The 13,439-nt window shown below is 40.4% G+C and overlaps 1 protein-coding gene across 5 annotated transcripts in view; it reads left to right on the top strand.

Moving 5' to 3' along the window:
• LOC122842499 (WD repeat containing planar cell polarity effector) overlaps positions 1-13,439 on the top strand; it is an 88,779-nt gene that overhangs the window by 43,180 nt on the left and 32,160 nt on the right. For all 5 annotated transcript variants that reach the window (XM_044136445.1, XM_044136446.1, XM_044136447.1 and 2 more), the window contains 2 exons: positions 3,872-4,063; positions 12,660-13,251. In XM_044136445.1, coding sequence (XP_043992380.1) covers positions 3,872-4,063; positions 12,660-13,251 — 784 coding nt within the window. The remainder of the gene's footprint in view (positions 1-3,871; positions 4,064-12,659; positions 13,252-13,439) is intronic.

The following is a 13,439-nucleotide window of genomic DNA, read 5'->3' as shown; positions in this document are numbered from 1 at the left end:
AATCCATGTAACTACTTAAGAGTTGGAGTTAGATACTCTTAGAATTAGTTGACTCAAAAATTTCCCTACTTTGTCTACAAAATTTCTGTGATTAATCTCAAACTTTCTGAATATCAAGTCAACAATTTTTGGAGATTGAAACTCAGAAATGTCCAATTTTCTTTCTAGAAAATTTTTGAGATTAATTTCAAGATTTTTTGTTTTGGCAGAAATTTCCTCCTTTTTTTTCTATGTACAATGGGCCTAAAACGCTATCTTATTAGTCACTTTTTTAACTTGTAATGAAAGAATTAAATGGTTTCCTTACCCATATAAAACCAAACGTCTAAGAAAGGGCTCTCTGGGCATAAACCGAGTATGCAGTCACTCTTGCAAAAATGTCATTTTTGGACAGAGCAACCAGTTTGAGACCAGATGCAGTTTAATCTTGAGCTTGATGAATATTTATATTTTGATATGCCTTCAACTCTCTCCTGTATGTATTTCATTCTAGTCCAGATTGACTTTAATAGGTGCTGGTAATAGATCTGATCAAGAGCAGCCCTCTTCTTCCCTAAAAACAGTCTCCTCCCTCTGTAGCTCCTAACAGCCAAACCAGGCATTATCACATTACTGCCAGGCCCTTTTCGTCGAGGTGTGTGTGTGGGAGATGTGCGCGCGTTTCCACGACTGCGTGTGTGCGTCAACGCAATCGTTCCCGCCAAGCGTCTGTTTCCAGAAGCAGAGTCCTGATAAGGCGCCACCTTCATCACCAGCACCACTCCATTCTGCACATCCCTGCGCACCAGTGTCAACGCACATGCACATGCATGCATGTAACTTGCAACATACACACATGTGAGCGCGGAAACACTCTTCATCCCACCCTCCACCGACAAACACACACGCCCACGCACAAACACATTGCCCTGGTCCAGTGGGCTAAGCTGGAAAAGGGAGAGTAGGGGGGGCTAAACTAATCCGGCCCACAGAAAGTGGTTTTTGATTATTGCTGACCAGCAAACGCCAGCAGAAAAAAAAATAAAAAAAAAAATTGAAGAGCAAGGAGATGGGTGGGGAGGAGAATGAGGGGGGCATGCGGGTGGTACAGATAGAGTGTGTTATTAACCCAGTGATTTTTAGATATTTTATTCCCCCCCTTCGTTTTCATTTCTAATCTGTCAGTGATCTCCTGTTCAGCTGTTTGGGGAAAAACTCTTTGTTCCCTTTATCATCACATGTACTTCCATCATTCACAGGCATATTTTGTGTCCAAAGAAAATTCTGACCCCCTCAGGGAGCAAGGAGGGCAGACATGGACCGCTGCATCTCAAATCTTCTCTACTCATACAAGGCAGCGCACAGATTCCTGCAAGTTCTTAGGCTTTTAACCCCTTTTCTGTGCTGATACATTCATTTGTAAAGAGATATTTCCATATTCCTCCTCCTCCTGACAACATGCCTTTTTGGTGCGAGTTTAATGTGAACAGTAACATGTGTTTTTGTAAATATCCATTTATTATGTATTCCAAAAATTTACTTTATCCTTTTTCTCCATGTTTGCTTTTTGTATTTTCTGTTTTTTTTTCCAGCCATGTTCAAACTCCAGTCTTTTGTTTTTCAAATACATGTTCCTCATTCCTCATTTTCACTCTTCGTTACTCCTAGAAAAACATAGTACCATCATGTGCTGCAAAAACACAACATTTTACCATTGTCTAGTTTCTAGTGCAAATACAGTATCTTAGTACACTTGAAATAAGGCAAACCTAACTAACTTATCAGCAAGATATCGGAGTTTGTTTTAAGTCAAGAATTTATTGACATTGATTTAAAAATGTAGTTCCACTAGCAGATTATTTAACTTGGGAAAAATATCTTTTAGCCTATGGTGCTAGAACTTTTCCCCTCAATATTAAGAAATTATTTGCTTAAAACAAGGTCTTGTATCTTGCTGAAAAGTTTCTTGTATGTTATTTTTTGTCTTATTTCAAGTGTACTGACATTTGAATTAGAAACTAGAAAAAAAAAACTTAGTAAGATGCTGTGTTTTTGCAGTGTGCAGAGTACTACCATGGTGCGCTGACAACGCCACTCTTCAGTGTGGACTGTCTTACGGAGCGAAGACTCTAATTAGCAGTTGTCAGCATCAGTGAAGTGTTTTCGATTCAGTTCTGAGAGAAAAAAATAAAGAAGCCATAAATAGCATAGTTATAAAATAGAAAAGAAACCCTTTTTCAAATCAAATTATTTTCTGTATAAAATTTTAAACTAATATTTATAGTAGGTAGTATACTGTATGTATCATATGTGTTGGAATAGAGTAACTAAAGTGTTTGCTTACTGTATCTTTTTGATTTGCAAATGGCTCAGAATACAGAAAATAACATTAGAACAACAAAGCTTGTGCATAAACAAGAGGTCTCACTGCAACATGAACTGCTGGTCTGTGTCTGGTGTGTTGTGGTCTGTTTGTCATTCTGTGAAGTTCCTTGCAGTGGGTAGAGTATCCAGTAATTTTACTCAAATAACCACAGTTCATAACAGTATTACTCAAGTAAAAGTAAAAACCTCAAAAATACTCCTAAAAAATGTTTTATTTGTTGATGTACGTAGTTACTATTCATCTCCTGCACATTATTGTTGCAATAGCGCTGTACATAATATCAGTACTGCAACGGATCACTTCAACAACTGTAAAAATGAGCCAACTAGGTAAAGTGGCCCGTATTCAAACTTTCAAACGTTCCCCTTTACTTATAGTTTAAAGTAAAGGGGAACAGTTTAGCTTAACAATATTCTGGTAAAATCCTCATGACGTAAATTATTTCATTGTAGAAGAAGCTGATGTTGACGCATGTAACTTTTTAAAATAAAGCCATGTTGTTCAAATAATACATTTTTGGGTAATGCTACTCTATCTTGTTGACAAACAGAAATCAACAAGGTCTACTTCAGTATTTCACTTATCATGGGTCCTGTTTTCTTGGTAAAAAGTCACAGAAAGTATCTTATCGCAATTTGTATTTTGCGGAAAAAGGCAAATTACCACATGTGGCAAGAAGTTGCCTCTACTCCTGAAATAGAAGTATAAAAGAAACTTTTTATGATCTTCTTTTTCTTACATTTTCAGAATTGGCTAAAATTGGTTTTAACAAGTGAAAGTGTTACAAACACCAGTCCTCTTCAGTTGTTCTCTTTTTTCCTACCTGTTTGCCACTTCCTAACTGCTCTTTTGCAGCATGTTAGAGGTCGGGTTCAGGTCGGGTTCAGGTCGGGTTCATATGTGTGTTTGTGCATGTAAGCCATTCGCTCTGAATGTGATGATGAGGTCAAAGTGTAATTTCACCAGCTTTAAATCACCCAATAGTGTGCGGGTGTGTGTGTGTGTGTATGTCTTTGAAAGTATTTTTTAAACACCTTTTTGCTTCTGCTTGCAATTACACATACATTTATGCACATACATTCACAAACTTACATATGTGTGTCTTTTGTGAGTGTGTGTGTGTGCTCCTCCAGACCCCCCCCCCCTCCCTTAAGCGCCACGAGAGCTCATTACTGTGCGTCTCTTTGTTGTGGCCCGTAGAGCGTGGCGGACCTTCCTAAAAAATATGCACATCGCTAAAACAACAAGCCCACGCAGACATTAATAATGGAAGATAAAACACAACCTCAGACATCAACAAAAACAGAACGGGGGAAGGACAAGAGAGGCATCGGGGTCTGCAGCGGTGGAGGTGTCCGCGCCCCGAGGTGTCCAAACAGCAGACCAGGAACGCAAATCCAAATGGATTAATAACTAATGACTTCCCCTGAAGATTTGTTTTGATTCTGCGGGCTTCTTGACCCCTTCTCAGTGCACGCGTGTACGTTTCTGTGCTCCTGCTTCTAGGTGATGTGCGTGGAGGTGGGCGGGCCAGGCGGAGGACTTCGCAGGCGTGTAGCTCTCAACCGTCTCCAGGACGTGGCGCTCTGCTGGTGGACGCTGGACGAGCTCAGCGAGGGGATGTGGCCGTGGACTCCTGCAGACACGCACAAAAACAATCTGTTCCTGATAAGCTGCTCACCTACTGAAGGACTCAAGGTGCACACACCCATACACACACACTGTATGTGTCTGTCATTTCAAACATAGAACCAGACGAGGCTTGTAAGTAGGACTGAAATGATTAATCGGATTAATCATGATGAGTCAGTTATTAAAGTAATTGTCAACTATTTAAATAATTGATTAGTTGTGAATTGCAGTACGCTGACTAAGAGAAAGACCATTTACTGAAGGAACAACATGGTCAGGACTGTAATTAAGACAAAACTGTAAAATATGAACTATTTGCTTTTAAAATTAAAAAACAAAAAACTATATATTGTATCTTCTCCCAAAATTTCTCAAAGAAGTAGAAGTTACTTAGGTTTATGAAAAAAAGACAACTTGTATATATATTTTGTATGTGTCCAAATAAAGAAAAACATAAAAAACATTTGCAAAAAAATAAAAAGGCCCAAAGAGCCACTGCAGGTTGCAGATCCCTGGAGTAGATTAATAAGAAGTTCATAGACATGTGGAGTAAAAAGCGAACTCTGGTCTACTTACAAACTTAGGTCAGATGCATATGTGAACTGACTGGAGACCGCTCCAAAAGCAGGAAGCAGACTGTAGCATAGGGCATTCTGGGTAAATACAACCAAAGCAAACACGAGAGTCTAGCACTAGTGGGAGAAATGACTTGTGGACTTTTACCAACAAAAAAGAGAAATCCTACTACTTATGAAAAGTGACATCACTCCATTTTTGTTAAAATTTTGTGAAGAAGGAAATGGCATTCAGTGTCTTCATCAGAGGTTTCCATGTTGTTTCTTTCGGTGGTTCTTAGTGCAGTCCCCCACATGTGTGGGCGGGGGGGACAGGTGTTTCAAAGGATTTGGTTGCTGTGACGCAGAGAAATGTGAAAGCGAATCGGACCAGCTGAAAATGTAACAAATATTGCAACATTGGTCCCCAACTGAACCGATTCTACCGGACTATGTGATGTAAAAACACCCTAAAAGTCGTAAATGCTGGGGTAAAAAGTCGAACAATTACAAGGTATGTAATTGTTATAGCATTCACCTGTTTGCTTGACATTTTGTGTGCACTTATTGATGACTTCATGAAGACGAGGTTGATCGTTTTCTTAAGTTTAGCTTTTTGTGACCTCACCGTTGATTATCAGCTCACAGCATATTGAGCATGTCATTTTGAACATAAATGTTTCTTGCAAATGTTAAAAACACCAGACACAGTAAAAGCTATGAGACCAAAAAAAAGCTTGAAACTGCAAAGTGGATGATAAAAGTTTTTAAATCAGAAGGTTTTTGATGCTTTTATTGCATTAATAATTACAGTTACATACAATTCCTCTAGACTCTGCACTGCAAAGAAAATAAAAGCTGCAGATATGAGCCGAGACTCGTGTCGTCACGGATTGGGGATTGGAAACGGTGTGTTAGTCACCTTAAGGGTGGTACCTCCGTTGCACCTCTGTGCATCACCATCTGAAATAAAAAAAAAAAGAACGCCTACATGTTCCCCGGGTTCCTCACACACGCACATTGGCTGGCCTGTGGCAAAACTGTACCCATGATGAAGGATCAGTTCGGGATTGGCCTTGCGCCGAAATCACATGAAAGATCCCGAGTTAACTCCGCTGCTCCCCAGTTAAGCAGATGCAAAATATTCACCAGAGCAGCAAGAGGGAAAGAGGGGCGGGGGGATCTGCATTAGCAACTGGATGCAGGACAAATAAATTCATGCAGGAGAGACCGAGGGAAGGTGTAGGAGGGAAAGGGGGGCGCATGAATATGAAATAATCAGAGCAGATGTTGTTTGCTGCTTGTTGTTTTTTTTGGGGGGGGAAGGCGGTCTACATTTATCACACTCCTTCACCAAGTTATAAGTCCTCTCCGTCTTCCTCCGACATCCCCCCACCGTCCTCCTCCTTTCCTTCCCCTTCCATCCTCGTCGCCTCAAGAACATTAAAGTCTGCGGCATCGCGTTCTAATGAAAGCGTTTGTTGTCATTTTTCAGATGCGCGGTGTGAAATTAAGCGAGCAGTTTATGTAAGAGCCGTGGCAGGAATCAAACGGCGGGAGACGCCAGCTACTTCAATCACTTCAAGCTCATATATATGTTCCTTTTGTTCAGTTCACTATCTGCAAACGCTAAGCCAATTTTCTAGCCAGTCTCTCGGCATTTAAAAAAAGTCTGATTTTTTTATTTTTTTTTCTCTCTCTCTCTCTTTCGTATGTGGTCTTAATTCGTAAACCCCCCTCCACCTCTTCTCCACCACACGAACTCCCCATGCTGATAAGTGGAGCCAAAAGCACAGAGTAAGGAGAGGTGAAAAGGAAAACATACAGTTTAATGCATGCGGTTAGCATTTTTAATCATTCTCTTTTCACCCTTCCCTCCATCATTTTTGCCAAACAAATAAGCTTGCACAAAACCTTTCCAGGAATTTCATGATTTAAGGGCTTACTAAACAAAACAAGCACATATTTTACATCTTCAGTTTTTTTTTTATGTTTGTAAGAGCAGTTTTCTTCCCTGTTTGTGATGTTGTTTTACCTGTGTTTGCGTCATGTTTTCTGCACGTAATTACTCCTGCCATAAAATGTACAAAAACGAACAGAACACAGAACTTTTTTGTTATTTTAATTTGGTTTATTTCTGAATTCAATGAACAGACAGACAACAGAATCAGTTGATGTCGCTGTTCTCCTGTCCGTTGTTGGCGTATTTTGAAAAACTGTAATGGAAACACTATTTTCTTGTCGCACCATTTTGTATAGAGCAGCAACACACCCATTTGTAGGAACTGGCCTCCTTGAACAGTGTGCTGCCGGATTCACCAGGGCTCTCACAGCATGACAGCTCATAGACAGTTGTGTCATTCCAACCTGTTGAATCCACAACTCTTCTGTAAAATTACTGACTATAATCTCCCCAAAGTGCCGGCGTTGTCGCTCCAACGCCTCAGTAAAACACCATCATCTCCTCTGATGGCTGACAGATGATGAGCACTACTTGCAGAAATCTGAACATATCTCACATTTATGATGTTTTTATGACTTATTGCATAAAAATTTTCAATTTTCAATTGCATTTCTTATGTAATGTAAATGTTGTAATTTCAAAATTGTAACTTTTTGACATTAGGCTAATATCAAAAACTTTTTGAACACATTTGTAATGGAAACAGAGAAATCTATTGACATAGCAGTCATGGTTTTAGACTGCAGTAGAAGGCCGGAGTATTCTGCAAACATTGATGTGAGTTTTGTACTTCTCCTGGAAAAGAAGGGAAATAAGGCAAAACAAAATGCAGAGATGCATCAAAGCTTTTTGTACAGATAGATAGTTAAAGGTTTTTTGTATAGATTTTAGCCTACCATGATTTCTCTTTTAGATCCACAAAGAATCAATAAGATCAGCTTGCAAAGTGTTTTATCCTGCTGTCAACACAGACAACATTATGTTGGGCTTTGATATTTAAAATTAACAAAATTATGAAGGTGAAATTTTAACCTAACTTAATGTCCGATATTGGTGATTCGCGAGGAACAGTACCGTAGTTCCTCCAGTGCTCCAGTACGTTCAAACTTCAAACGAAATGTTTATATATGAAAATCAGATTTTTAGAGAGGGAGCATATGCATCATTGTAGATCCGAAATGTCTTCATAAATATTTCAAGATGATTGCTTTCTATTTTCTTGGATTATAATGTTTAATCTATTCACAGTAACAGTAGCATTATGGTTCATTTTATCTTTAAGGATGTTTTCTGTATTTAGCCAACTTTAATGAATGGATTCACAAGTTTGCTTTTCAGTAAAAGTTGTTCATATTTGTGGTCCTGTTTGTATAAAACGAAAAATGAAAGAAAAGACGTTGTTAATAACACACAAATACTTTATGTTCTATGAACTACTTTCCATTTGAATTTTGATGATCCAATTGTTCCACAAAATCACAGCAAATGGCCCTCATGCCGCACTCTGGACACCACTGGTCCAGATAATGTAGATCATTGCCACGACTATGAGATTTCCAAATCCAGCACTTACCATGGCGTAGCACCGAGGCTTAAAAGGATAAAACAAGGCAACTTTTTCTGTTCAGCCATTCTGAACAAAAAAGTTCAGAAAAGTTGCAGAACTTGAACATGTCAACAAAAATATAGCTTCCTTTTGAATATTTTTTTTTTATTCTGACTTCATTTTGCTGAAAATAGTAAACTTTGAATCTTCTTGCTGCGAGGGCATCCACACTAAAGAGTGTTGTTGTTATTATGACCTGATAGTTTTAGTATGGTGTGTTCACAGACCACAGAAAATGTCAGGGGTTTTTTTAACCTTGAATTGTTTAATTTTTCAGTACATCTCTTAACGTGCAGAGGAGATAAAATTTGAATAAAAAAACACTAACTTTTCTGGTGTTTTGAAGATGCTACTCCATTCCTTAGAGTTCAATTCACGTTTTAGTGTTAAACTACGTACAAAACCCACATTTTTACTTGTTTTCAATACTGTTGATAATGTATTTTGAAAGTAAAATGATTAACTTTAAGATAAAAAAAATCAGGATGTAGAAATTGAAGTTCAGCAGGTCCTTTGGTAAGTAAATTTTGTCAAGTATGAACTCAAAGCTGCAGAATAATGAGTCAGAATATGCTACAGTTGAATGTGTGTGAATGCTCATAGGTAGCAGCTGCTAGAGAGAAGGCGTGGGGAATATTGTTTTTTTCCTGTACTTCTGCTGTTCCAATGCATTTTCTCACATCGGTACGCCGTCTCCAACCCTCTTTCCACATTCCCAAAACTTCCCCGTCCCACCCTGTGCCCCCCACCTCTCTCCACTCTCAGCAAACCCTCATCCCTCCGGTCTCCTCCAAGCCCCTCCGTCTCTCTCCGCGCGTCTCTCCCCGTCTTTCTCTGCTCCGTGAGCTGGAAAATTGGCTTCAAAAGGCCACTGCTGTGAACAAGGGCCAGCCACACAGTTGGGCCCGTCCGCTTTATCTTTCACGCCACGGAGGGGGAGAAAGGGTGCCGGCGAGAAGGAGGGAGGAAGAATAGAGAAGAATAGTTTTGACCAGTCACTGAAACCAATAACCAGGAGAAAGCTACTTACTAGAGGTCTCTCTCTGCCTCTCTGTCTCCTTCTCCTCTCGTCTCCGCTCTCTTTGCATCTCTTCTCGCCATGCCTTACTCCGTTTCTTCCTTTCTCTTGTGCTTTGCCTCACAATTCTTTTTTATTTCCTCTTTCTTATCGTCTTTTGTGTACATTTCCCTCTGTCTTCAATATTTTTTGTCCTTTTCTGACCTTAATCCTCCTTTTTCTACATTATACGCTCAGAATTATTTGATACGTTTCACATTCTCATTTTCAGCTAGAAGCTCAGGAGAGTTCACTGGCTGAAAGAGCTTTAGCTGTATGTATGCTTGTAATCTACTATGTAAATTGTACAGAGAATATAGGAAGAAGGTTTAACGCTTCCAGAGCTGATTTCTTTATTATCATAGTACTAAAGAGTGCTTTGCTGAAGTCGTTTAACCCTTTGCAGTTTTTTTATTTTGCAAAATAACACCACAAACATCTCATTTTATTCAGATTTGGTTTGGTAGCCAAAGACATAGTAGCAGATAATTGTAGAAAGAAAACTATTTTTTCAAAAAAAGAAATGTTTGAAAAGTGTAGCTTTTCAAACATTTACTCTGCTACTCCTAAATAAAAGCCAGTGCTATCAGATATAAAGTCACAAAATGTGGAAAACATTATAGAGTTGTGAATAATTTTGTAGAGTCCTGTATAGTTTTTATTATTACTTAGAAACTGTGGAGTACTCATTACTTTTACTGCACGTAACTGCAGTATTAGTGTCGTTACGTGCAGTGCTACTACAGTAGTTACTTTGCACACTCTTAGGTGTGCTAAGAGTGACCTGGTCCCCTCCGAAGGTTTTCTAAAATCGGGGATATTTAACATGTTTGATTGTCTTGACTGAGAAAAAACGAGAACACAGCCTGTTGAATGTGACAGGTAGCCAATCAGAACGTGAGATGAAACATGGAGGGGAATCTCAAACACACAAGGCAAAACAACTGTCATGACACACCAGAAAGTTTTTCTCTGAATTAACTATAGTCCACAAACTATCGCCTTTGCTTCTTCCCAGTCGGCCGTGTTCGTTCACTCTGAACTCCCGTTTGGTCTCGAGAGGTTTTGTGAGATTTTCTGTCCTGGTGGTGAGTGAAATTGGCTTGTGCGTGGTGTGTTGCTCCTGCTGTGTGACTCGACACCATAAACTGTTTTACCTACACTTTATATCATCATGTATGTGGTCTCTCAGGTTTTGAAAATCGGACGACAATTTTAAAATCTTGCGGTGAGAACCAAGCATTAGTGGGACTAAAATAGGTCCCACTAATGGGAAAACTGACTGTGACAGTTGTCTGTTACACTGAGTCAGTGGGTCCTTTCCTGTACTGTGCTTGCATGCTTGTTTATTCAATGCATATGTCGCTTTATCCCCACAGCAATGTTGCTCTCACAGGGATAGACCACCTTATACCGGAATCGAGCCCCTCTTACCTGATGCCTCAAATAAACACACACATTGACACACAGCATTCACCCCCTGCGGAGCAGCAGGAGCTTGCTCTATGGGGATTATAGAGAAGGGAGGAAAAAAAAGCTTTCGGGAGGACAGTCATCTGCTTCTTTCCTGCTGTAGACCATGGGCAGGCAGGGGGAAAAAAAGCTTTCCTCCTTCTAAGTCTCTTTTTGGCAATGCCTGCCAAAAAACTGGGCCGAGCAGCTTTGCAAAAGGAAAGGAAGGCAGGCAGGCAGCCGATCCCTCTTTCTGTCTACACGGCAAAAAGAAATGAGCTCATTTAGCCAAAGCTGCCACGGTCAATGCAAGGCTCTGATAGAGGCTTTGGTAAGGTGAAATCCCTTATAAAAGGCTCTGTTAGTGACTGTTGGACTGCTGTTTATCGCGGGCTGTTGTCTCCTCCTGCGGTTTCTGGTTCAAGGTGGGTGTTTCATCAAAAACCGTGACATGGACTGTCTTCTGAGCTGTCAGTTTCCTTAGCAGGGTCTTTGTGCCTGCAACCTGGTTGTAGTCCAGAGACAAATAATCGTCATTCTGGATTTTCATCTTTGGCCAAAGACTCTGAGGTTTCCTTGTATATCACACGAAGCAGGTTTTATTTCGCTGTCATTTTCTAATGCTGAGCTCCTGGCTCCTCGCAGAGGTAAACAGTGGTGGTTGTTTATCACTTTGTGCCAAGCCGTGCCATGCCCAGGGAGAAGATGTTGTTGACCTTGAGTTAAAATAGAGCTCTTATCATTAGCTGTCTTGATTGACAGCAGGGTGTTTATGAGCAGTGTGGAAGACCTTGTTTTTGCTTCATCTCTTGGGGTTTAGAGCTGCTTCCAAGAGGTGATTTGGTTCTATCTGTCAGGCTCTCTCTTTCTTTTGGTCTTTTTCCTTTTTCTTTCAAAAACTGTAAATTTAGTAATAAGTTTACTCCATATAAGAGATAATACAGTATAGTAACAAGTAGAGAAATGTTTGTATTGATTGCCTTGTCATGCTGACATGCACTTCAAAAGTTTAGTTTGGGGAATAAGTAGTTGCAAACTACAGCTCACATTTATTGTTGATATCAGTACATTTTATATATTGTATAAAAGGCACGATCTTTTCTTCACACAGTCTGACATTATATTAGACTAAGCTTTTTTTAGGTTGTTTTTAGACCTCATGGTCCAGTAGACTTCGTTTGATTAGGGAACAAAGTTCCAACAAGTGTTTTATTTTCAGCTGGTGCGGTTCTCTTTCACGGATTTTGTTAGTGTTAAACTAACCAAATGAAGGGGGTGACACAAACACATCTGGAGAAGTCATAAGCACTACATTCTTCCTCACAAAATAATTTAAAAAAAATGGCCAAAATACCAAATCTTAGCAGTTGTGGGATTTCTCTTTTGTCTTTGGTAAAAGACCTCAAGCCATTTCTCCCTCTAGCTCTAGAGTCTTGCATTTGTTTTCATTACATTTACCCAGTATGCCCTGCTCCATAATCCAGTTAAAGCTTTTGGAGGAGCCCTGGTGTTCACATATGCATTTTACCTAAACATTGATGTGACCAGAAATCTAGTTCACCTTTTTGGTCCTTATCAGAGTTCGATTGCTCGTTCACACCTCCCCAAGCGAACTGGACTTTCTAGCAAATTAAGTGGAATACAATTAAAGCGGACGGAAGTTTTGGGTGATCCTTAAATCCCACATAATCTGACTGTGTGACACCAGTTTTGTCTGAGAACTTTCTGATAACCAAATTGTTGCTTGATTAACAATTTGGTTTATGTTTATGAATAACTATCTTTGGCCAGGTTCAGAAGTGTAATTCTGCCTCTCTACGTCTTTTATAAACACTCAAAAGTAATCCTGGCTGGTTTCACCTCTACTCATTTTGCCACAACATGTATGGTGTAACCCAGATCTTTTAGGGGGTAAAAAAATTTTTTTGACAGGAATGATGTCCGTAGAAGCAAAATATGGAGAGCTCAGAGTTGGATTGAGACTTTAAATTATGTGAATCAGATTCTGTTTCTTGTGTTTTAAACCACAGGTCCTTTGCTCTGTCCGGACGACAGGCAACCCCCTGGACTGCTGCTTCAGCCAGCTTCAGCACTACCAGATGCTGACAGTGGAGTTACCCACAGGACCTCAAGGACTGTCCGCTGTTACCTGTGTGTATGAATGTGCACGAGGGCGCCTGCACCGCACATCCATCACATCCATCCCTCTGCCATCGCTTCCTGTCTCCTGCTCTCGTCACCCATGTGAGACCACTCTCCTCCTAGGCTTGAGCGACTCCTCCTTAGTGCTCTACGACCAGAGACGGGCGGTGTCGGTCTTGGCCTCCTGCCCTGTACTGCCCTCTTACATGGCCTGGCACCCTGCGGGGGCTGTTGCCATTTTGGTGGGGGGGCAGGAGGAAGTGATGTGCTTCGATATGGGCCTGGCACCTTTAAACATGGCTCTGGTGGCAGAAGAAGCCGCTCCAGCAGCTACCTTGAGACTAACTCAGCACTTGAACTGCTCTGGAGGCCTGGCTGGACTGCAGTGGGGAGCTGGTTTGGATGGTGGACCGGAGGGGACAGATACCCTGACTTTGGTCTTTAATGGAGGACCATTAGCTGCCTTGAAATTCAGACTAGGTAAGTAAACAAAAGATCTTTAGGGTGCATTCACAGCTGCCCTATTTAGTCCACTGTAAGCCAACTCTTAATTCATTTGTCTAGAAAGTCTGGTTTGTTGAGGAGGTGTGAATGAGTAATGAAACGCTGATTCAGACCAATAAAAACCAACTCTATTCCACAAACCCTAAAAACTAGGTCTCAATTGG

Source organism: Gambusia affinis, linkage group LG13 (genome assembly GCF_019740435.1).
Source record: "Gambusia affinis linkage group LG13, SWU_Gaff_1.0, whole genome shotgun sequence".
Lineage (NCBI taxonomy): Eukaryota > Metazoa > Chordata > Actinopteri > Cyprinodontiformes > Poeciliidae > Gambusia > Gambusia affinis.
The sequence above is the reverse complement of the archived record's forward strand: the minus strand, read 5'-3'. Positions and strand labels throughout refer to the sequence as shown.